Consider the following 25,168-nt stretch of genomic DNA (forward strand, 5'->3'; position numbering starts at 1 on the left):
GCGCCCCGGGAGGGGGCGTGGCCGTGGGAGGGGGCGTGTCCCGCGGTCACGTGAGGCTGAGCCCCCGCCCTGGCGCTGAGCCGCGGCCGGTGCAGTGTCAGAGCGCCGGGGCCCGGGCCGCAGCCGACCCTGCAGCAGCAGCCGAAGCAGCAGCCGGTAAGCGGGCGGGGACCCGGGGACCCCGGTGGTCGGCGATCGTTCGTGCATTCATTCAGTCAGTCGTATTTACTGAGCGCCTACTAGGTGCAGAACCCTGGACTAAGCGCTTGGAAGGGACAATTGAGCAACAGAGGGAGACCATCCCCGCCCAGCCACGGGCTCCCAGTCCGATCGGGGTTGGCAGAGCCAAACAGAAGGAAACGAGACAACATTATGACGATAAATGGAATGAAGGGGATGTGCGGCTCGTTAACAAAATCAATAGGGGAATAAATAATATGTGCAAATGAGCAGAGTGCCGAGGGAGGGGAGGGGTCCGGCCGGGCTCCCCACCCCAGGGACCCCTCCTAGGGCCGGGGGACGCGGCTCTCCCCTCGAGGAGCCGCTCGGGCCCGAGGGGGAATGGCAGGGAAGAGAAGAGACGCCCCCCCACCGCCCTACTTCCTCCTCCTCCTCCTCCACCGGGTGGATCTAGGAAGGGACGGGATAGGGAAAGTGCAGGCCCGGCCTCAGAGTCCCTCCCAGTCCCGTGGTGAGCGAGGCTGGGAGGGCAGCCCCCCAACCCGTGGGAGCCCCCCAACCCCCCTCCCCGCAGGCAGCCCCCTGAGAAGCGCCCCTTTACACCCCGCGAGTGGACACCCAGCCTCGGGGCAGAAGAGGGAGGGCTGTTCTGCACCTGAAAGCCCACGGTAACCAGCATCATCATCATAATCCGGGTTTTTTGTGATGCGTTTACCCAGCGCCAAACATTATGCCAAGCGCTGGGGTAGATGGACGACGATCAGATGGGGCACTGCCCCTGCCTCACACGGGCCTCCCCTTTGGGCAAGTCACTTAACTTCTCTGTGCCTCAGTTCCCTCATCTGTAAAATGGGGATTAAGACTGTGAGCCCCACGTGGGACAACCTGATTCCCCTATGTCTACCCCAGCGCTTAGAACAGTGGTCTGCACATAGTAAGCGCTTAACAAATACCAACATTATTATTATTATTATTCTAAGGAATTTATTGGAGTTGATTGAATGCTTACTGTGTGCAGACCACTGTACTAAGCACTTAGAGTACGATATAATAATGGTATTTGTTAAGCGCTTACTATGTGCAGAGCACTGTTCTAAACGCTGGGGGAGATGCGGGGTGATCAGATTGTCCCACGTGGGGTTCACATTTTTTAATCCCCGTTCTTACAGGTGAGGTAACTGAGGCCCAGAGAACTTAAGTGACTTGCCTAAGGTTACGCAGCAGACAAGTGGTGGAGTCGGGATTAGAACCCACGACCTCCGACTCCCAAGGCCGTGGTCATTCCACTAAGCCACGCTGCTGCTTCCAGACGCCATCCCTGCCCTCCTGCAGTCTAGTAAATGTTGGCTGTAGGCCAGAGGCCGCCCCAGGGGGCAGGACCCACATCCCCCCTCCTCTCCGCCCCCCCCAAACACACAGACACTCCCATGACAAGGGAGCCCGGATAGTCAGACTCCTCACCCAACTCTGCCTCAGATCTCTGCTTTGGTTTTCCGGATCTGCCCGGCCCTGGCCGACCAGGGCAGATTGTGGCCGATGATATTTACTAAAGCATTTTGAGCTTCTCAAATTGAAAGTGCTGCAGAAATGCAACTTTCTAGCCTGGTTACTAAACAAACGCAGCCAGCATTCTTGCTTTGCGTGGAGCTTTCTCCCAGCCCTGGATCTCCCATCCCAAAGGTGTGTCCCAAACAGGGGCTAGTTAGAAGTGGGTACACGTCTTTGTTGGGTAAACCGTGTACGTGTTGGGTAAACTGGGTCTTATAGGTACTGTAAACTTAAAAAGCATGTGGCCTACCCTAGGCATGAAGGGTACTGTGAAGCTTACTGTTCTCCCCAGCTGGTCAAAATGGTCCAAATCAAATTCTTATCTGAATTTAAAAAACGTGACAGTCTACCGTCAGAATTGAAGATTCATTCATTCAGCTGTATTTATTGAGCGCTTACGGTGTGCAGAGCACTGAATTGAGCACTTGGGAGAGTGCAATATAACAACAAACAGACACATCGCTGCCCACGACAAACTCAAGTGCCGTGGGGCTGGGAGGGGGGAAGAACAAAGAGAGCAAGTCAGGGCAACGCAGAAGGGACTGGGAGAAGAGGAAAGTGGGGTGCTTAGTCAGGGAAGGCCTCTTGGAGGAGATGTGCCTTCAGTGAGGCTTTGAAGGTGGCGGGGGCTGAGGGAGGGGTCGGATTTGAGGAGGGAGGGCGTCTCAGGCCAGACCAGAGGCAGGCCATGGGCGAGGGATCTGTGGGGAGTTAGGCGAGATCGAGGCCCAGGGAGAAGGTCCGCATTAGAGGAGCAAAATGTGCGGCCTGGGTGGTAGTAGGAGAGTAGCAAGGTGAAGTAGCGGGGGCAAGGGGATGGAGTGCGGACTTCGGTTCTGACTTGAGCACCAAGTTTGGGTAAAATATTAACCCACCAAATGCACAAAAAAAGAGAAAGGATTGCCCAGCGGAGGGCTTGCATACAAAGAGACTCTAAGATCCAGAAAAGAAAGCTCAGGCTCAGGTCAGAACTCTGCCAAGGACACATTACTTGAAGAGTGGTTACCCCCATCTTGTGGCTGTGAAGAGGCCTACCAGTTTCCATAGGGTTCTCCCAAGCTGCTGAGAGAGAGCTCAAACTGCTCAAACTGTTTCTTCCCCAGTGCTGTTTTTCTCCCTCAGTGGCTTCCCCTTTCCCAGCCCTCGATTTCTTCAATCCGTTGTATCACCCAAATCTAAATGGGTTTTCTGACCCGTCTGCCCTTGACGCAGCCAGTCAAGACCGGCCGAGTCTTCCCCAAACCAGGGGGAGCTGCGCCCTTATCTGTTGAGGTATTTTCTGGGGTGGGGGGAAACATTATTTAGTGGGTGTGGTGGAGGAAGGGAAGGGTTTTTCTGTTCTTTCCGGAGGTCAGAGAAAGCCAGCCTCTCCCCGAAACTTGGGGAAGGGGGAAGGGAGCCTTCTGGGCTTGGCGACTAAGAGACTCGAGGGGCGTGAGGGAACAGGCCGGTCTGTTGGTTGGCATTCAGACGTCTCCTCCTACCTCTTCCCCTGAGATAACTGAGGCTTTTGATGCCGATCCATTTCCGAGAAGGTCAGGTACGTGTTGCCCCTTCTGCGGTTCCTACTCTGAGGCCTGCAGGTTTTTTAATCTGACCTACCCGGCTCTTTGTTTCAGATCGAGTTGTTTATCGATAATCCCCAGATGTTCTCTCTGCTGGTTGGGCGAGTCCGTTGGAGGCTGTATTAATCACTTGAACGTGCAGATTTGGTGGCCTCCACATGCAGAGGCCTGTGGAATTTCTTTTGCTGCAGAGACCCCGGGACATTTAGTGCCCATTCACCATTTGAGGGCATTTACTGTACCAGAGAAAAATGCTCAAAGTCGAGTTCTTTTGGGGGGTCAAAAACAGTTGGAAAAAGAGAATTCTTTCTGTCAACTAAAAGTGACATAAGATTTGTCAGAATCTTCAACCTGAAGGCCACTTGTGCTCTCCTCTTTCTCCCAGAAAGAATGTTAGCTCTGAAGGGAAATGGAGACGATAAGAGTCATGAAGCATTCTTAAATGCAGGTTTTGAATCTTGGTGCTCCAAGAAGTAGGGAAGCAGCGTGGCCTAGTGGAAAGAGTATGGGCCCTGGAGCCAGAGGATCTGGGTTCTAATCCCGGCTCAGCCACTCGTCTGCTGTTTGACCTTGGGCAAGTCATATCGCTTCTCAGTTATTTCATCTGTAAACTGGGGATTAAGGCTGTGAGCCCCTTGTGGGACATGGGCTGGGTCCAATCTGATTAGCTTGTATCTACCCCAGGACTTAGTAATAATAACAATAATAATTCTGGTATTTGTTAAGTGCTTACTCTGTGCCAGGCACTATACTGAGCTCTGGGGTGGATACAAGCAAATCAGGTTGGACATAGTCCCTGTCCCACATGGGGCTCACAGTCTTAATCCCCATTTTACAGATGAGGAAACTGAGGCACAGGGAAGTGAAGTGACATGCCCCAGGTCACACAGACAAGTGGCAGAGCCGGAATTAGAGCCCACAACCTTCTGACTCTCAGGCCCAGGCTCTATCCACTACACTGTGCTGTTTCCCATATAGTTTGTCTACTGTGTGTGATCAGACTAATAATGGTAGTACAGGGCCTGCCACATATGAGTTGCATGACAGATGCCATTTTTTTATTTAAAAATAATGATAATAGTTATAGTAGGTAGCTGGTTTCCAGCCTCGGCTGACCAGTAATGCAAGAGAAAAAGTGCTTCCAGGATGAGAAGACCAACTGCACCTCTCTGCTCTTTCCACTTTGTTCCAGGGACTCTTCACTGATGACCTCCCCCGAGCCATTGGCCCCAGCCTGTCGGCCTCCCACCTGTCACTGAGATAGACATTTTGGGTGGGCCTTCATTATTTAAATTGCACGCTGGCACAAGGAGGGCAATTGACTCCATTTTCTAGACCAATTTCCCCCTCCATTGGTAGTCAGTGGGCTTTTCAACATCACCCCTGATTAGCTTAGGGCAGGGTTCATGTCTCCTAACTCTGCTGTGCTCTGTACCCAGCAGACACTCAGTAGCCGTCGTAAGCATTCACTCTGTGCAGAGCACTGTACTAAATGCTGGGGAAAAGAGTACCCAGCTGAGAATTTGATATGGACTTTGTCCCTCCAGGGCCACACAATCTATGTTCACTGAATACTATCGGTGGATTGATTGTTGTTTTTTTTAAATGGTATTTGTTAAGCGCTTACTATGTGTAGTATTTAGGCCCTGGGGTGGGTATGAGTCAATCAAGTCAGACACAGTGTCTTTCCCACTTGGGGCTCACAGTCCAAGTCGGAAGGCGTAAGATTTAATCCCCATTTTATAGATGAGGAAACTGAGGCTCAGAGAAGTGAAGTGACTTTCCCAAGGTCACGCAGCAGGCAAGTGGCAAAGCCAGGATTAGTACTTAGGTCCTCTGACTCTCAACCTGGGCCCTTTTCACTAGGCCATGCTATTTCGCAGAGCTCGCACAATCTTATTCAGCCCTCCAAAATTCTATGTGTCACAGTCCCTTATTTCTGTGCCCTCTCCTGGTTTGTGGAGTCTCTGCCTCACCCACCCCCCCGCTCCCCATCAGTGGTAGTTAATGAGTGCTTACTCTGTGCAGAGCCCTGAACTGAGCTCTTGGGAAAGTACACTATAGTAGAGTTGGTAGACATGATCCCTGCTTACAGTCCACAGGAAGAGACAGACATTAAAATAAATCACAGATAAAAGAAATATTGAAGTATAAGGATCTTTATATAAGTACTTCAGGGTTGGGGTGAGTATCAAAGGGCTTCAGGGTTGCACAGCCAAGTTCATAGTTGACGCAGAGGGGTGGGTGGATCAGGAGAATGAGGACTCAGTCAGGGAAGGCCTCTTGAAGAAGAAGGAATTTTAGGAGGGTTTTGAAGGTGGGGAAAGCAGCAGTCTGTCCACCGTGAAGGAGGAGGGACTTCTAGGCCAGCGGGAGGTCGTGAGCAAGGGGTCGGCTATGAAATAGACAAGCCGAGATACTGTCAGTAGTTTGGCATCAGAGGAGCGGAGTGTGCGGGTTGGGTTGTAGGAGATCAGAGTGGTAAGGTAGAAGGGGGTTAGCTATTGAGTGAGTGGGACACAGGTAAAGGTGGGCTCCTCAAGACTCTCACTTCTAGGGTCCAGCTCAGAACACCCTCCCTGCCCTCGACTGCCCACCACCTCTCTGACTTGGAGGGAGACCCTGAAGAATATGTTCAGGAGTGTTAATTTCCTTAGATTAGCTCGTGGGGGCCTCTGGAGGCTAAGAGAGAGGGCGCCTGATTAACCTGTTGTCCAAGAAGGTGACTGTTGCTGGCGGGTGGTGGGGTCGGGGAGGCCGGGCCAGGCTGGACCCAGTGAGACCAGGGAGGGGGCCGATGCGTAAGTAGCTCAATGAGAGTGCTCGGTGTGTGAGGCTGCTGCCGTGAGTCCCATGCCCGCTTGCTTTCTGTGCCCACCTGATCTCACAAGGGGTACAAACCGGGGAGGCCACAAGAGGGGTGGACTGGATGGAAAGCCGGGGAAGAGGCAACTTGTGTTTGTCTGTTTCCTCTCTGAGCCGTGAGTCAAAAATGACTAGTTCGCTGGCTAGGAAACATCCCTATATTTAGAACCGACCGTGTCTTAGGGCTAATTACCACGTGTCTGGGTCTCACCTGATCCCTAGAACATCAGTAATTTGTCCTGCTCCCAGGATTCTTTGGGTAAATGAGGAGGGGCTCCAGAACCTGCGGAGGGGGTCCAGGAGCGGAGCCAGCCAGAGGGGCCAGCGGGTGGGAGCCCTCCCCACATTTGGGACATTGCTTGGATTGTGATGGCCGGTACGGGGGTGGTGCCTGGGAGTGGTGAGGGTTCCGAGGACCAGTCACCCCCAGTGGTGTGGGCTGAGGCTGCCTCATCAGTCCTCTTCCTCCTTCATCGTCTCCCCTCCAGCCCTCGCACCCAGAGTGCTGCCCAAAAACACTGCTCGCCAAAGGACGCCATTATTAGCAAAGTACATAATAGTAGCCTCTGAAATAGCATATATTAAGCACCTGGAAAGTGGGCACAGCTGAGAATTAGACCAAGTCCCCTGCCCTCAAGGGGCCTGTGGCCGAAAAATAGAGGTGGGAGAGGGGACTGGTGACTGTCCTGCCGGCGTTTGCTGCTAGAATCTTCCTTCCCCCCAGATCTAATGTTGCCAACGTTGGGGCAGGGGGCAAAGCAGAGAGGCACAGAAGCGAGTGGCAGGACCCTCCCGCCCCTGTCTACGGTGCTTCCATCTTCTCCCTGAGGAGCCTTTAGGGAGCCCTTATGGGGTCCCATGTCAGCTTCTGCTGGAAGAAATGTCAACTCACCATTTTTTAAGAAAGGAAGTGGATCTGGAGCCCATTGAGCAAATTTTCTTCAGTTTGCTTTTTTATTGCATTTGGATGAGAACTGAAATCTAATGTGGGGAAACGTAGAAATCATTTTTTTATGGCACTTGTCAAGCACTTACTAAGTGTCAAGCACTGTACTAACCACTGGGGTAGATACAAATTAATCAGATTAGCACAGCCTCTGTCCTCAACGGGGCATGCATTTCAAGTGGGAGGGAGAACAGATATTGAACCCCCATTTTATAGATGATGATACTGAGGCCTAGAGAAGGTAATTGATTTGCCCAAGATGACAGAGCTGGGATGAGAACCCAAGTCACTACCTCTCAGGCCCAGCCTCTCTCCATTGGGCCACACTGCTTTCCTCCTGACGATCCTGTATCTATCCTGGCACTTGGCGGTGGCATCAGGGGCAGAATTCAGGTACTCAAGGCTCACTGTGTGCATTCCTGAGAAAACCCACAGCTGAGCTTTGGAACCCTCGCCTGCCTCCCCAGGGGAAGAGTTTAGTGACAGACACGTTAGGAAAGCCTCATTTTCCCCTTTTCCCTCTGCTCCTCCACCTCTCCCTTCCCATCCCCACAGCACTGTACTCGTCCGCTCAACTGTATATATTTTTGTTACCCTATTTATTTTGTTAATGAATTGTACATCGCCTCAATTCTATTTAGTTGCCATTGTTTTTACGAGATGTTCTTCCCCTTGACGCTGTTTATTGCCATTGTTCTCGTCTGTCCGTCTCCCCCGATTAGACTGTAAGCCCGTCAAACGGCAGGGACTGTCTCTATCTGTTGCCGACTTGTTCATCCCAAGCGCTTAGTCCAGTGCTCTGCACATAGTAAGCTCTCAATAAATACTATTGAATGAATGAATGAAAGATGAAATGATCGATTGATGGACTAATGATAGAACTACATGAAGGGCAAAGAGCCCAAGTTCAGAGTCCAGCAAGTCGGGTGGTAAAGGGGGCCATAGGGACACCCAGAGGCCAGTCACAACCAAAAGCTTCCCCAAATCTGTGAAGGCCTCATTCCCCTGCTGTTTAACTGCCCCTCAGCCCGGTATGCAGGGGGCGTGTCTGGAGTGCTGTGGGAAGGCCCCAGGGACCCGGTGGCTTTGCTGGGAAAACCATTTGCTGGGAAACCATTGCTACCATTAGATAAGGTCAAGGTGGCTGTTAGAGTTGTGACAGCATTGAGCCATGGTTTCTGGCCTGGCCCAGCCCTACCCGGCCCCACCCCGCCGGGCCTGAGGGCAGAGAAGCTGTTGCACAAGCAACGGGTCAGTCAGCTGACTAGTCAACTGACAGAATCAGGAAGCCCCTTCCAACCAAATCACTGTTCCCGTTCCCCTCTGCTGTAAGGGCCACCCCGGAATGAATCATTTTAGAGACTGCCTAAGGAAGCGTTAAAATCTCTTATTATTCTTATTATCGTTATTATTATTATGGAATTTGTTAAGCACTTACTATGTGCTAACTGTACTAAGCAGTGGGGTAGTTACAAGATAATCCGGTCCCACGTGAGGCTCACAGTCTGAGACAGAGAGCAGGCATTGAATCCCCACTGCAGATGAGGAAATAATAATAATAATAGTGATGGTATTTGTTAAGCGCTTACTATGTGCCAAGCACTGTTCTAAGTGCTGGGGTAAATACCAGGTAATCAGGTTGCCCCACGTGGGGCTCACAGTCTTAATCCCCATTTTACAGATGAGGTAACTGAGGCACAGAGAAGTTAAGTGGCTTGAACATTGTCACACAGTTGCTAGGTGGCAAAGCTGGGATTAGAACCCACAACCTCTGACTCCCAAGCCCGTGCTCTTTCCACTAAGCCATGCTGCTTCTCAGAGACTGAGGAAACTGGCAGAGACTCAGGAAATTGAGGCACAGAGAAGTCAAGTGACTTGCTGAAGGTCATAGCAGGCAGCGGGCACTGGTAACTTCCGAAAACCGTCCAGAGAAGTGTGGGGGAGACATTAAGTGGATTTGGTTATAGAGGTCTCCTGGGCCTTTTTGATGGCCACCATGATTGGCTAGAGACAGCACGCTCCACCCCTCTGCATGACCACCTTCGCCAACGTGAAGTGTGGCTGCCCGGGCCTTGAAGCCCAAAAAATTCCTTAGTGAAACCCATGTGAAAGGTGGGTTTTTTCCTTACTGGGAAAGGATGGAATTTATTGACTCATTCCCCAAAGTGGGTTTTTGCTGTAGAACTGAGCGCTCTTTGAGGACAGAGATGGTGGCTACTGACTCTACTGCACTCTCCCCAGTGCTCAGTACAGTGCTGCATACACAGGAGACTGGAAACTCCTTGAGGACAGGGATCCCCAATGCTCAGTACAGGCCTCTGCACACGGTAGACTGGAAGCCCAGTGAGGGCAGGGATTGTGTCTACTAATTATCGTCCTTTCCCCAGTGCTTTGCACCCTGGAGACAATTGATAAATACTACTGATCGGTGGATTTTTATTTTTATTTTTTTTAACCTCATGGTTCAGTGTCAAAGTGAATGCCCTCCAGTTGATAATTTCCTCACCTGTGCACTCTTGAAGACAGGAATCACAAAAACTGGGACAGTTCAGTTAAAGGGGGCATTTTTAAATTTTAGTTTCTGATTTTGGCCTAGCAATCTTTCACCTCGAGTTGTGGCCCAGGGACCCGGTGCATGTCCGTGTCTTAGAAGCAGGTGGTCCTGCCCAGGGCTGAGCTGGACACTGCACGTCATTGTTGGCAGACGCTCATGGGAACGTGAGATCTGGTGTCGGTCCTGCACGTGGCCTGGTGGCCTGATGGTTTACAGACCTTTCAGCCTTAATCTCCAAACCTCTTTCTTAGAGAGGCATGAGACCGTGCCACTCCTGTCACCCAAACCCCCTCCTGGAATGCTCTTAGGAAACCGCTCTGGGCTTTGGGGGCTGCTGTCAATTTTGTGCTCCCAGCAACCAGGTTTTTCTCAGGGTCAGTCCTAAGTCACGGCCTTTTCTCAGTAAGCAACTGACCGCGGTCCTTTAGGTTGGGAAATGGTTGGTTTTTCAGGTCTGGTGTTCCCCGGTCTGGCTCCATAACCACCTCAAAGCTGGTAACTTGATCTCTCGGCCCCAGAGAGTAAGCGGGTGAGGCAGCGTGCCAATCCAGCTGGGCTCCGGGTCGGGGCAGGGAGGCGGAGGCGGCGGCGGCCACGCCCTCTGGCCCTGCTCACCAAACTCTGCTTTCCCAGCCTCCGTCTGTTTCTGAATGTCGCCCTACAGTACTTATGAAAACGTGGTACACTACTGTAATTTCTCCTAACCGTAATTTTTATATCTGTCTCCCTCAGTCTGTAAGCTCCTTCTGGGCAGGGGTCACGTCTTCCAACTCTGTTATATTGACCTCTCCCACACGCTTAGTCCAACGCTCTGAACCCAATAGCTCTCAATCAATACTGCTGATTGCTTGATAGCAGAAAGAGCAAGGGGCTTGGCGTCCAAAAACTGGGCTTTGATCCTGGTTCTGCCGGCTGGATCTGGACCATCAGAGGGTGGCGGTTTCAGACCCAAGGACCCCCCCGCCTCAAACCCCCTGTCCCTAGTCAAGAGGGCATTCAGTGAGTAGAATGGAGCCAGAAAACATCCCAAGAGGTAGCCGGCCGATGTGGGCAGCTAAGACCGGGATGGCTTCTGAGGGCTCAGCCTGCCGGGTCACGGCCCTGAGCGGTCACTGTGCTGCGGGGTCATGGCACGTTAAAAAAAAAAACCTTTGCCTGGTGTCCCTCCCACCCACCCGCTCATTTGACCCCATGACCCAGCAGGAAAACGTGGGGCCTGGACTAGAGGGCGTGAAGGGCCTGAGGCAGGCCGCCGACTGTTTTGGCCAATGCTCCTGCATGGGGTCCCATCACCAGGCCCCGGCTCCAAGGGTCATTGCCGCTACATTCCGAATCGGGGCCTGAGGGCGGCTCCCACGGCTGGCCCCTTGGCTCCCTCGGCTGGCCCCTTGGTTCTTCCGTTCCACCGGCAGGATGAAGCAGAGGGGTAGTGAGCCATAGGAGGCTTTTAGCCTAGGCGGTGGGCCTGGGCCTGCTGGGCCGCTAGAATCCCAGGGCCAGTGCTGTTCCCAGGGGCGGCTGGTTGAGAAAAATGGAGTAAGGAACCCTTCCTTCCCTCTCTCCTCTCCCCTCCTCTCCTTCCTCCCTCTCTCTTTCCCTTCCTTCCCTTCCTCCTCCTTCCACCGTCCCATGGCACCCCAAGCTCCCTGGCTGCAGAGCTCTCCCTGGCAGGCCCAGCGCTCACCAGTCCGTCAGTCAGTCCAGCTTGGCAAAGCTTAGCTTTGGCAGAGCCCCCTCTGTGTGCAGAACACTGGACTGAGAGCTGGGGAAAGTCCCATAGAGTTAAAAGACAAGATCCCCATCCCCCCCCTTTAGCAGCTGACAGTCTACTGCGTGTTCTGTATTGAGCACTGGGAAGAGGACAGTAGAGTTAGTAGACACGATCCCTACCCTCAGGGAGATGAGTCTACTGTGCGCACTGTGCTGAGGGCTTGAGAGAAGACTGTAGAATTAAAGGACTCCGATCCCTGCCCTCAAAGACTCACAATCTTAAGGGGGACATGAACACAGTAAGTCGAGGGAGTGCTCAAATGGAAGAGGGAGTTAAATTAATCCATCCAGATGTGCTTGCCAATATCCAAATGGCAGAGAAGCCAAGATAATCAGTTGATTGATGGTATTTATTAAGCGCTTACTTTGTGCAGAGCAAGCATGCTACTGAATGATAGAGCAAGTACATCACAACAGAGCTGGTAGACACGTTCCTGGGCCACAAGGATCTTACAGTCTTGAGCAGGTTAAGATTAAAATCAGAGGTCATGGATTCTAATCCCAGCTCTGCCACTTATCAGCTGTGTGACTTTGGGCCAGTCACTTAACTTCTCTGTGCCTCAGTTACCTCATCTATAAAATGGGAATTAGGACTGTGAGCCCCACAACCTGATTACTTTGTATCCACCTCAGCGCTTAGAACAGTGTTTGGCACATAGTAAGCACTTAACAAATATTATTATTATTAATTAATTGGGTGATAATTGGTTGATATGTGACAGACACTTAATGGGTTGATGTTTTGTGATTGGGTAGAAGCAGTGAGGCTTAGAGGAAAGAGCACAGTCCTGGGAGTCTGCTGGGTGACCTTGGGCAAGTCACTTCACTTCTCTGTGCCTCAGTTATCTCGTATGTAAAATAGGAGTTAAGACTATGAGCCCTATATGGGTCAGGGACTGTGTTCAACCTAATTATATTGTATCTACCATGTACCTTGTGCACAGTAAGCACTTTAACAAATACCACAATTATTATTATTGGGTCAATCTCCCCATCTAGACCGTAAACTCACTATGTGCAGGGAATGTGTCTGTTTATTGTTATATTGTACTCTCCCGAGCACTTAGTACAGTACCCTGCATGCAGTAAGACCTCAATAAATATGGTTGAATGAATGAATGAAAATTGATTATTAAAATATAAGTTGCTTGACTCTCAAGAGTTTGTTGAGGTGATTGATTTTAAAATGTAATTCCAACGTAGGCATTACGAGAATCAAAGATAGAAAATCTAGGTAGTTTTGCCCCATTCCAGGTCAGTGTTAGATGCACAGTGGGGCCACTGTAACCCAGGGGACACTCATCTTACTTGTCCCTCTGGCCTTGTGTCTCTCCGTGATTGTGGCAGACTTTGGTCCCGTCACTTGAGGGGCTTCACCGTGGCTTCTGGAATACTCGACCACCAAGGCCTCTAGGTGCCGTGGCCCAGGATTCTGTAGATTCTGAAATTCTGTGGTGTAGAATAGCCACGGCCCAGATTAGCTTGGCCCTTAGCTCCTTTTCCCACCCATTCGTCTATGGCCATCTCTGGGAGGAGTGGGGGAAGCGAAGGGAATGTTCCCCGTCCCCCCGGATCATTGAGGCTGGAAATGACATAGAAGCTGGTTATTTTAAAGCAGGTATGTGGCATCAAGATGCTTGACCCTCTTACCTGCCACACAGCACCTTGCAGCTCTGTAGAGCCCTGGCTCACTAGCCCAGGCCCAGTCAACGTTTTCTTGTTCTGGTTTTGTCTGGTGCCTCCTGGGTTGCCTGCCGTGGCCCACATCCCAGGGACCATTTCTGGGTCAGGCCTCTCTTGCTCTGAGATTGGGCAGCTCAAATCAGGAAAACTACCTGACTTCTTTTGTGTGCTTCAGTATTCCGACGAGGGTTCCACTCTCAGTCACTGGTGAGCCCTTTTACTCTGCCCACAAGCCATGCAGTATTTTGGTCTAGTCTCTGATTTTTCCTGTTCCTGGACACCCCTTTTCTTTAGGCCTCCACTCTGGCGGTTTAAATCAGGTCCCAGCTTCCAGTAAGTCTCTTGTCCCTGCTCTGGGTTTCTATAGCTCCTCCTGTCAGCATTTTTCCTAGCCGCAGTTCACGTTATTTCACTGCCACCATTTCTCCAAGGGACCATCCTTGGGTCAGTGTCTCTCAGCCTCTCTCTCTCTCCTCACGTGAGGGAACGTGGCCATTGTTGGAGCTGTGGTCGCCCCTGCCGAGCCCCAGGCCCTTCCACCCAAGGCCCTGGTGAGGTACCCCAGGCTCTGGCGAGACGAAGCCGTGGCCGGCTCGCTGCTCGGCTGTTGCCGTGTGCTCCATTGCTGGTGCGGGGGAGGGAGCGGGGAGGAGAGACTGGTGACTCATCGGATCAGGTGACTGTGCTCTGAGCCTGACTGAAATTGCTTTCCCTCTGCAGCAATCTCTTCTCACCTCCCTGTCAGCCGGGGGAAGGGGCCGCAGCAGAGCCGTTGTTCTGAGCTCCTCGGTGCTGAGCCCTAGGACTGCTGGGCTTCTCCCCCTGAACCCAGGTAGGACACCACGTGCTGCCTCTGCGGGGAATTAAACAGGGCGTCATTGCTGTTCTTTTGCTTCTTGCGGAGAAAAATGTTTTCCTCCGCATCTGGTTTCTGAGCAGATTTCAGTCCATTTTGCGACCAACCAGCAGGGATCCAGTTAGACGCAGATGGGCAGTTTTCAACATCATCTCCGAGTTGCTTCGCCCTTTCGGGTAGTTCACCGGCGGGTTTGTGGGTTGCGCCAAAGGAAGGCTCCAGAAGGGATACGGAGGTTTGAGGAACCTGATTGAAGGCCTCGGGCCCTGCCTCCTGCCACTTTGATCGCCAGGGGCCACGGGAGCTGTTTGCCAGAAGACTGCCCCTTCCCAGCACTCTGGTGAAAAGAGGGGGCTACTCCGGCAGTGGAAGGAAGCCGGGTGATCCTCGTCGGCTTCCTGGCTGTCAGGGAGCGCAGGATCCAAGGGAAGAAGGCAGTTGCCTGGGAGGATGTTGGCTGTTGGGGCTGTAGGGCAGAGGGTGGTGTGAGGGCCCCGAGGTTGTGAGTGAGACTCCGGCCCTGCTCTTGGAGTAAACCAGCCGGTCTCCCGGCCATCCCCCCAGCTGCTCTCTGACCCGAGTAGGGTTCTTGAGCCGGGGCTTGGACTTGGCCGTGGCTCTCCCTTATCCTAGGCCCGGGCCCTTTCCTTTGGTCACCGAACTGAACCTGGCTGAACAGAGCCTGGTCTGGGTCCCTGGGGAGCACCCCCATGATCGGGCCCATTAGAGAGTGGTAGAGGGGGTCCAGGTAGGGAAGCCTGGCAAGCTCCAGCTGCAGGCTCAACTCCCTGCTCTTCTGCCCGGGGACCTACCTGCCCCGGGCGCTTCTGCAGGCCACACCAAAATCTACCTGGTTCCCTTTCCCCAGCAGATGACACAACTCAGATCACCACCTGCCCAGTCCCCAGCCTCCACTTTCTCCTCTGGCTCTCACCTCTCCCTAACCCCTCTGCTGCTTCCCTGACAGGTGTGTGGAGAAGATGGATTTCTCCAAACTCCCCAAGATCGCCGATGAGGACCATGAGAGCGCCTTTGGCTTCGTTCATGGAGTCTCAGGCCCTGGTAGGCACTAGTCTGTCCCTCTCCACACTGAAACGCTGGGACCAAAAACCAGGTCGGCTCTGTCCGGCCTAGAGGCCCCCGAAGGTGGTGGGGTAGCAGGGGCTGTGTTGCCTAGGTAGCCTGATGCTGGAAGCCCAGGCTGCCACTTGCTCTCCTTGTGGGCTTGGAGGTAGGTGGCCATCAGCATCGCTGACCACTCTGCCTCCCAAGGGCCTCCACTGCCAGGGGAGAGAGTGGGAATCAAGTCCCATTCAGGTTAAGACCCCGCCCCAAGTGAATGGAGGGCTCGGTAAGTGGGGCCGTGGCCCTGAGAGCCATAAGGCGTTTTTAAAATATGGTATTTCCTAAGCACTTACTGGGTGCCAGGCACTGTTCTAAGTGCTAAGGTAGATGCAAAGTCATCAGGTTGGATGTAGTCCAGGTCCCACATGGAGCTCACAGTCATCTTCCCCATTTGATAGATGAGGGAACTGAGGTCCAGAGAAGTGAAGGGATTTGCCCAAGGTCACACAGCAGACAAGTGGCAGAGCTGGCATTAGAAACTGGGACCTTCCTACTCCCAGACCTGTGCTCTATCCACTAGAACGTGCTGCTTGACTCTCACTCTCAGCCACAGTGGGTTATGGGGGAGCGGGGTGAGAGGGGGCATCAAATATCCTTCCCCGGGCCTGGCTGGCAGGAACCCCACCCTGGACCAGCAATGGGGCCAGGCAGCTCCAGCTCATCCTGGGGAAAGTGAAGTGTCAGTGGGGTTTTGGCTTATCCTGAGGGGAGACGCATACCCATAGCCCACCAGCTGGAGACTCCGTCTCCCCTTTTCAGAGCAGGTGAGAGGCTGCCGCTGCTGCGGCTACCACCGCCCTATACCGGGAGGTTTGGTCTCTCACGGGACCACATTGGCAGGTCCGGCAGTAGCCAGCCTCAGCCAGACTTGTCACTACAGTCTTAGCCGCCCCCGGAGTCCTCTGTCCTCCTGGCGACGCTTTAACGTGTTCAGCTCAGAGACACGTTGAAGTCCCGTCCGCATTTGCTTTTGCTTTCTCGTGGGCTTCTTCCTACAGTGGTGACGGCTTGCAATATGGCCGGAGCAGCCATGTATGAGCTTGTACGCGTTGGCCACAGCGAGCTGGTGGGAGAGATTATCCGGCTGGAGGGTGACATGGCCACCATCCAAGTGTACGAAGAAACCTGTATCTTTCTTGTCAGAGCGGTAGAAGTAGTAGTAGTAATTGTGTTTTTTATGCACCTACCTTGTGCCAAGCGCAGTACTAAGCACTGGGAAAGTATACAAGGGTGAGATCTAGAACCAGCCCTTGGCCCCCAAGGGGCTCACGGCTAAGAATAAGATGAGGAGGGAGATGACAACAGACATATGGGACAAGATGAAATAGAAATGGAAAAGACAGGGATAAAATATCCCAAGAGTAGCCGGGTTGCGGGCTCCTGGTGACTCAGACCAACAGTTCCAGAAGTCTCAGCTGCAGCCTCGGCGGTGAGAAGGCCTCGGACTCTCGTGGGTTGGATCCTTCACCCGGGCTGGCTCGGGCTGCTGAGCATCCCAGGGCATGGGAGGTGGCTTCTTCCCACATGAGTGGGTCCTGGAGGACTGGAGCACAGGGGAGGGGTCCCCCGCCCATGTCCACAGTAGAGGCATTCAGTGGGAAGGGACGGGGAATATGAGTGAGCCCTAGTTCTCATCTCCCCTCATGCACCCCAAAGACTCTGTTGTTTCATGGGCTGTACAGTTGAAACACAAAATTAGTCTTATTCCCGAGAACGGGGTGGTCGGCCCCTTCTAGAGCTCATGCCGGGAGAGCATTTCCCGTGAGATTTTTCCTGAGCCGCCACATGCAGCCGGAGTATCTGTGGGCGACCCCGTCCTGCGAACAGGGAAGCCCCTCTCGGTGGAGCTCGGCCCCGGCATCATGGGCGCCATCTTCGACGGGATCCAGAGACCGCTGTCAGATATCAGCAACCAAACCCAGAGTATCTACATCCCCAGGGGCGTCAACGTGTCTGCCCTCAGCCGCGATCTCAAGTGGGACTTCACGCCTTGCAAGAACCTTCGGGTAGGTGGGGAGGAGAGACCGTGGAGCACCGAAGCCCCCGGGGTCAGGCAGGTTGGTGGGTGGTTGCATGAAGAGGTGACGGTAGCCCCAGCGGCCCTGAGTCTGCGGTCCCCCGTGGCCTCACTCTTGGCTGTTCATTTTGCCCCGGCAGAGAGATAGCTCAGGCCTGGGAATCCGAGGACCGAGGTTCTGATTCCAGCTCTGGTACTTGCCTGCTGGGTGACTTCGGGAGAGTCACTTTACTTGTCTGGGCCTCAGTTTCCTCATCTATAAAATAGGGATTCATTGCCTGGTCTCCTCCTTACTTAGAATGTGTGGCCCATATAAGACAGGGACTATGTCTGGCCTGATTATCTTGTCTCTACCCCAACCCCTTGAACATTGCTTGGCACAGAATAAGTGCCTTGCAAATACCATAATGAGTATCACTAGGAATTGTTCTGTCCCAGGCCAGTAGATGAAGGGAGCTGCCCAGGACAGGCGGAGTGATGCATTTCTAGATGTTTGCCTGTTCAGTTCCTCATTGAGAAATCTCAGCCTGATCTCTCCTCGCCGCAGTTTTTTGGATCCCCACTCTCCCTGTGTGTGAATAGTGCACCTATCCACCTACCTACCCTGCCCTGCCCCTCCACCCCCGGATCAGACTGCCGGTTTCTGGAAGCTGGGGAACCTGTGTCTGGTTCCATGAGCAAACTCCACACTCGCTGCGGAGCTGTGCGCCTTCTCCTAGGACAGATTGACCAGCCCCACGCTGGATCGGTATTTTAACTGGGATGACCCCTTCATGCACGCCCCCCTAACCCCCCCAAAAAAACCCCCCAAAAACTGGTGTTTCCTAGGTGGGCAGTCACATCACAGGCGGCGATATCTATGGGCTTGTCAACGAAAACTCGCTCATCAGGCACAAAATCATGCTTCCCCCGCGCAGCAGAGGGACAGTGACCTACCTTGCCCCTGCCGGCCACTACGACGCTTCGGTGAGGGTCCTTCCCAGAGGGGCTGGGGCGATGAATGCCTCTGGGCTTTGGGTGGGCATTGGGAGGAGGAGGGGACCCCCCTCTGTGCGAGTCCTAGTTGTGGCTTCGTGAAAGTGGATGCGCCTTGTGGACAGGGAGCACAACTCAGGCTTCTGCTATGTCCTCCAAAAGCTCAGTACAGTACATTCCCTTCAATAAGCTCTTGGTAAATACCGGTTCTGCTACCGTTTCCACTGAGTGGGACTGTAGATATGTATTTTTGGGGATATCTTATTTTAGTGGCCATGATAGGTGAGGGGTGGGAAGGAGGAGGGGAAATGCACAGTGGAACAGGTGGGAAGAAGGTTAGGAGAGAGTATAGTTCTTTTTTTAAAAAAAAAAATTTCTTTAATGTTTTCCCACCCTTTGGCAAAGCCTAACTCCAAAGCACAGATTTCAATCCCTTTGTGTGACTGCCTGGTCACAAACTCCATAACTCCCTAACCCTGGCCCCTCCTGGCTGGGTCTCCAGGCCCCTCGGTGGGGCTCACCGGTGCCTGGGGTTGTGAGGAGTGGTCAGCAAGCCGCATGCGTTGGTGCCGTTGTCTATGCAGGACGTGGTGCTGGAGCTGGAGTTTGAGGGAATCAAAGAGAAGTTCACCATGGTTCAGGTGTGGCCTGTCCGCCAGGTCCGTCCAGTCACGGAGAAGCTGCCGGCCAACCACCCTCTGTTGACCGGCCAGCGGGTCCTGGATGCCCTTTTTCCGTAAGCAGCACCAAAGGGCAGGGGCAGAGTGGGGAAGACAGCGAGTCCTCTTTCAGCTCAGCACTTCCTCCAACGGGTTCTCTGTTTTCCTTTCACTCACCTGGAGGGTTGGCCCGTGGTTTTCGAGGCTGCTTGTCTCCGGGAGAGCTCCCGGAAGGAGGGAGGTTGCTTCCATTTCCTCCTGGCGAGGGAAATGGAGATAAGCCCATTCAGGGGTGTCGCCCTAGGCCAGGTTTCAGGGCTCCTGGAGGGAACCACAGAAACAGAGGTGCTCAAGGTACTCGTTGCCCATAATTCAGGCCATCTCACACTGTTTTCTCCCGCGTGGAGTTCTCTGTTCTGCCTTGGTTGCTAAACTGTTGTTGAAGCTAGTGGATGGCTGGTCAGAGAGGCTGGCTCTCCCTGGCTCCTCCTAAGCACACCTTCTAGGAGACAATCCCCAGGGTCTTAAAAACAGACTGCTTTCCCCAGCTTCCCCACCCGTTGGAAGGAATTCCACTTTGGGAGCCCCACAAATTCAGAGGGAAGCTTTTATTTCATCCCTTGGCTGGTGCGTGGCATGATCCCGAATGCATTTCTGCATCTAGGTGTGTTCAGGGCGGGACCACGGCCATCCCCGGGGCCTTCGGCTGTGGGAAGACCGTCATCTCCCAATCTCTCTCCAAGTACTCCAACAGTGACGTGATCATCTACGTGGGCTGTGGCGAGCGAGGAAACGAGATGTCCGAAGTGCTGAGGGACTTCCCAGAGGTCAGTGCAGCAGGCCTGTGGCTCCCCCAACAGGCTCCCACCAGTCACTATTGAAGTTGCATCAGTTCCCACGAGCCTTGAGGGTTGAGCCCGGCCTTGTTGGGTTTTCCTTGCCCAGCCTCCATGTGTTCAAGACTGAATTTGGGCCTTGGCACAGAGAGGTCCTTGTTCTGGAGTCAGGGGAAAAGGAGAAAACCCTGCCAACTTTTTCTTACCTGTGACCACAAATATGGAGGATCCTGCGGCCTGATTGGGCAATTGAGGTTCCTACAGTTAGCTTAAAATTCTTCAGATTAAATATGTTAAGCTAGCCTCTTCCCCATATCCAAGAGGGGACAAAGCTCTTGCCCCTCTCTCAAGGGAACTCCATCAGGAAAAGCGTAAAGTAGCTGCTTGGAGAGTGTTTTCTGGGGTTCCTTGTCCTTAAGGAAAGATGGATGTGTGGATATGATTGAGTGGAGAGCAGATACGGTGCAGGAAGTCCATATGGGAGAGTTACTTTGTGATGATGTCCACAACTAGATAACACTTGGAACAATCTTGCTGATGAGGGAGGTCCCAAAAGAAAAAGAAACAAAACCCAAAAATACAAATGCTCAGGGAAAGAGGTTTATAGAGAAAGTGTGAACTCTGTATAAAAGACTAAGCATAGTATGACGGGGGAGGAATATAATGAACATGAAGCTTTCAAAAGAAAAAAAAAGGAAACATTCTCTTTAGAAGCCCATATCAAAGGTGTGTTACAGATCAGAAAATGCTCAGGGACTGAAAAGAAGTCCTGCGTGGCCCACTGGCCTGATAAAAGAGGTCAGTGGAGGAGAAAGATCCTTGAGGAAGGGGACCAAGAGAGGCCAGAAAGAAAGTGAAGTTCAGGGGCAAACAGGAAACTAGGCAGGCCCAAAAGAAGTTTGAAGCACTCTTGACAAGTAGGGGATACCAGAGCTCCCAGGAAAAAAATACTTCAAAATTGGTGAGACCAGAGAGAGGTGAAGTGATCGAAGCCCGTCGAAACAGAGAGGGTGTGGTGTGGGCAGGGCAGACGCTGAATGGCTGCACCCCAAATCCCACTCTCCTAGTTGATGGGATAAAAAACAACCACGCCTCTTTTATCTAGGAATGCACTGGGTGTAGAAACAACTGATTTTTCTGCTTTAAATCAGATGAGAAGCAGCGTGGTTCAGTGGAAAGAGCCCTGGCTTGGGAGTCAGAGGTCATGGGTTCGAATCCTGGCTCTGCCATTTGTCAGCTGTGTGACCGTGGGCAAGTCACTTAACTTCTCTGTGCCTCAGTTACCTCATCTGTAAAATGGGGATTAAGTCTGTGAGCCTCACATGGGACAACCTGATTACCCTGGATCTACCGAAGCACTTAGAACAATGCCGTGCACATAGTAAGCGCTTAACAAATACCAACATTATTATTATTATCATTATTGTCCTTTTTAAATCTGGTAATGATGATGGTATTTAAGCGCTTACTACATGCCAAGCACTGTTCTAAGTGCTCTTCTCTGGGGAGGTGGAAAAAAATACAAAAAAAAAAGCAAAACAAAACAATGAACTTTTCAAGTGCTTTGCATCTGTTAGGTGGTAGTGACATATTTTTGTAGTTGAAATAGAATAATTTCTTTGCCTCGTGAATTATGTTTGGGGACCATTCATTCATCAATCTTATTTATTGAATGTTCGCTGTTTGCAGAGCACTGTACTAGGTGCTTGGAAAGTACAATACAGGCAATAAAGAGAGACAATCCCTGCCCACAGCGGGCTTACAGTGTAGACTCGGGGGAGACAGGCCTCAAAAGAGACCAGAAGTTGGAACAGCATAGTAGACATGCACATACACTTTATCTGAGTTGGGATTACCAAGAGAAATTCCCACAGAGGATCCTCACTGCTCATCTTCCTTTCCCCATGTAGCTCACAATGGAAGTGGATGGTAAAGTGGAGTCTATAATGAAGAGGACGGCTTTGGTTGCCAATACCTCCAACATGCCCGTGGCTGCTAGAGAAGCCTCTATCTACACCGGTGAGTGGTATGGGCATAGGGGGTGAGGGTCAGGGGACAGCTGGACCGGTCTTAGTGGGAACTGAGCTCTAGGGCAGTGAGGCCATCCAGGAAATAGCCCCACCTCAGCGGGTCTCCTGTTCCCATGTAATGAACAGCACTCGATACCCTGGGCAAACAAGGAAGCAGACGGGTCAGCACTGTTCCTTCCAAGGAAAGAAATGTATCGGGCGAGGCGGCCAAACCCAGCCAAGGAAGGGTTTGAGTCTTTGATGACTAGGTTCGTTACCTCTGGTGTGGGAATTACAGCTGCAGCTAATGGTCGTTTTGTCCCCCCAATCTAGGGATTACCCTCTCTGAGTATTTCCGAGACATGGGCTATCACGTCAGCATGATGGCAGATTCCACGTCCCGCTGGGCCGAGGCCCTGAGAGAGATCTCGGGGCGCCTAGCTGAAATGCCTGCCGGTGAGTCACTGTCTCGGTTGTGCGGACCACATTTATTGCTCTATTGTACTCTCCCAAGTGCTTAGTACAGTGCTCGGCACACTGGTGGTACTCAGTAAATACGAATGACTGATTGACGGATGGTCGCAGCCTCGGTTGCACCACCCTGCCCCCGTTTCTGACCCACAGCCACAGTCTCCCCCACACAAACCCTGATCGGAGCCCTTTGAGATGGACTGAAACCCCGCCTCTCTTGTTCCCTGCAGACAGTGGTTATCCTGCTTACCTGGGGGCCCGGCTGGCCTCCTTCTACGAGCGGGCTGGCCGTGTCAAGTGTCTCGGAAACCCAGAGCGGGAAGGGAGCGTCAGCATTGTGGGAGCGTAAGAGCCATTCCACTCCCCCCACCCCGCCCTTGTTCCCTTGGGTTTTGGGAAGAAAGCCATGCAGCTCTGCTGTGTGGACAGAAACTTGAGGACTCTGGGAAGACCTCGGGCAGTCCAGTGGTGGCGGGGGACAGGGGTTTGCCAGGGCTCACTGTAGGCTGGGTTTGGCTGGCTGGTGCTCTTCTTCGTCTGTTGGCCACAAAGTTAGACTGACCCAGTGGATGGAGCCAGTGACCCTGTTCGGCGGCGGGCGCCCAGGCATGGTGTCAGGGCAGGTGACGGCACTACGCCTCTCTATGCCCCGTCTGGACCGACCCTCAAGTTGGGCCCTCTCCGGCCCACGGGATGTGTCTGAGCTTTCCTTCTCTTGTCCGTTCAGGGTTTCCCCACCCGGCGGCGACTTCTCCGATCCTGTCACTTCGGCTACCCTCGGCATCGTTCAGGTACACTGCCGGCAGGGGGTGACAGGAAGGATGGTAGGGAGGAGCGGGAGAAGGAGCAGCTGTGTTGATCTAGAAGGGGAAAGCTTGTGGACCTCTTTACCCTTTGGTCTCGGGAAAGGGTGAAGTATCCTGTGGTCCCCATGGCCCTCCTGATGACATGCTTGCGTATGTGTGTGCGCGCGCGCTCATGCACCAAGTCACAGTCTGTGGGGGCCCCGGAGGCTGAGAGTGAGGGGTCACCTGCCGGGTATCTGGCTTGAGCAGGTGTTCTGGGGCTTGGACAAGAAGCTGGCCCAGCGCAAGCACTTCCCCTCAGTCAACTGGCTCATCAGCTACAGCAAGTATATGCGGGCCTTGGACGAGTACTACGACAAGCACTTTACCGAGTTCGTCCCCTTGCGAACCAAGGCCAAGGAGATCCTGCAGGAGGAGGAGGACCTGGCCGAGATTGTGCAGCTGGTGGGCAAGGTGAGCGCTGTCCCCGACCTCTGAACAGGTTGCGCCGCATGACTGGGTGCCGGGGAGCCCCAGGCCCACCCGTTGGCACTTTCTGTTACAGGCCTCCTTGGCAGAAACGGATAAGATCACCCTGGAGGTTGCAAAACTGATCAAAGATGACTTCCTGCAGCAGAACGGTTACACTCCTTACGATAGGTAAGGCCTCGTTGGCAACCCATACCTGGTTCCAGTGGCCAGTCCTCCCCTGGAAGCCATTCTGGCCACCCTTCTTTTCCCGCCTCCTTCTCTACTATGGGGCCCTGAAAAAACTCTCGATAAGATGGCTCCTCCTCCCCAAGGCCCAGGCAAAAAATCTCTGAAAGGCAGACAAGATAGTATTTTTTATTTTATTTTTTACCTTGGATGAAAAGCTTTAGCTGAAGATTTTCATGAAACCTCTCCCTCTACCCCAGACATGCCACGGCTGCAGCACCTGCTCAGATTGTGATTTCAGGGCATTGGATGAATGATGCAGGAAGGAGATGGGCCTCCAGTCATCCCCAAAACCCGCCAGCCTTTCTCAAGCCACGGGTGGCCAGGCCCCTCACTGGCTATCGCCTAGGCAGATCTTTCTCTTGGGTCCAACCTCGTCAATTCCTTCCCTCTCCCTCAGGTTCTGCCCCTTCTACAAGACCGTCGGGATGCTTTCCAACATGATATCTTTCTATGACATGGCCCGCCGAGCGGTCGAGACCACCGCTCAGAGCGACAACAAGATCACGTGGTCTGTCATCCGCGAGCACATGGGCGAGATTCTCTATAAACTTACCTCCATGAAATTCAAGGTAGGTAGGCCTCGCCTTGAGTGGGCTTGGGGACCGGGGCGGAGAGCAACACCTGCATTTCTAGACCTCCCCCTGGCCGAGTGGGTCAGACCCCCGAGGAATTGTGCTCACTGGAGGGGGCATTTATTAAGTGCCAAGCTGAGCACTGTGCTCAGCGCCAGTAGCTACAAATCTTCATCAGCTCAGTCCTGAGGAAGAGAGTTGTGCTTTATTTTTTAAAAAAAAAAAAAGGACTCAGACAGAGGATGTTTTTTGATTGACATTCCATTAAAATTGGGTCTGTCATGGCCCTTTACAATCCTGTGGGCAGCACTAGCTGGAACAGCGATTCCTCTCTCTGCAAGTTCTCCTACTCTTCCCCTCAGCCGAGGAGGGCAAGTTTGAAGTCTCAAAGGAATTAAAATAACCTGTCAACCTGTCAAAGCTCAAAGCTGAAACCCACCTGGGTCTTCATTGTAGGATCCGGAGAAGGACGGTGAGGCCAAGATCAAGGCTGACTATGCCCAGCTCTTTGAGGATATGCAGAATGCCTTCCGCAGCCTTGAAGACTAGAAGCGAGACTGTCCTCCTCCTCCTCCCCACACCCTCAGCTTCTACGGGTTCTCTTCTCTTTCAGTTCCTCATCCTCCTCCTCCTCTCAGCTCCTGGCTTCTCTGTTGTGCAGAACTGTGGTGTGTATGTGTGCGTGTGCGTGTGTGTGTGCGCGTGCATGCGTTCATGCGTGTCCTTGTTCACTTAGGCAGATTGTCTAGAAAACAAACATTCCTTGGCGTTGCGTGGAGGAGGGCCTCTGACTCTGGGGAACTGGGGGATGAGTGAGTGGGCATATCTCTGCAGTTACCATCCCACACTGTGACTTGAGAGAGGCCAAACTCTCCCTCTCTCCCAATTTGAACTCATTTTCCCTTCATAGGTCCCTCTCTTCACCTTCAAATTCTAAGCTATATGGGCACTGTAGGCGCAGGTTTGTTGGGAGGGTCTGGCCTGTGCCCCTTGGCCAGGGAGTAGTCCCAACAAGCTGCTTAGCCAGCCCTT

The 25,168-nt window shown here is 52.8% G+C and overlaps 1 protein-coding gene across 2 annotated transcripts; it reads left to right on the plus strand.

The window, feature by feature from the left end:
* The first annotated feature begins 49 nt into the window (after window positions 1–49).
* ATP6V1A (ATPase H+ transporting V1 subunit A) lies at window positions 50–25,168 on the plus strand. Of its 2 annotated transcripts, none has more exons than XM_029075416.1 (16): window positions 50–156; window positions 13,832–13,943; window positions 14,935–15,029; window positions 16,091–16,219; window positions 16,884–17,098; window positions 17,938–18,075; window positions 18,669–18,820; window positions 19,408–19,570; window positions 21,490–21,598; window positions 21,922–22,044; window positions 22,290–22,404; window positions 22,787–22,850; window positions 23,115–23,318; window positions 23,410–23,504; window positions 23,962–24,133; window positions 24,593–25,168. In XM_029075416.1, the coding sequence occupies exons 3-16, from the start codon at window positions 14,948–14,950 to the stop codon at window positions 24,683–24,685; spliced, it is 1,854 nt and encodes a 617-aa protein (XP_028931249.1). In that variant the 5' UTR covers window positions 50–156; window positions 13,832–13,943; window positions 14,935–14,947; the 3' UTR covers window positions 24,686–25,168. The 2 variants fall into 2 exon arrangements, with proteins under 2 accessions (XP_028931249.1, XP_028931250.1); XM_029075417.2 differs by lacking the exon at window positions 50–156 and adding an exon at window positions 3,176–3,268.

Source organism: Ornithorhynchus anatinus, chromosome 11 (genome assembly GCF_004115215.2).
Source record: "Ornithorhynchus anatinus isolate Pmale09 chromosome 11, mOrnAna1.pri.v4, whole genome shotgun sequence".
Lineage (NCBI taxonomy): Eukaryota > Metazoa > Chordata > Mammalia > Monotremata > Ornithorhynchidae > Ornithorhynchus > Ornithorhynchus anatinus.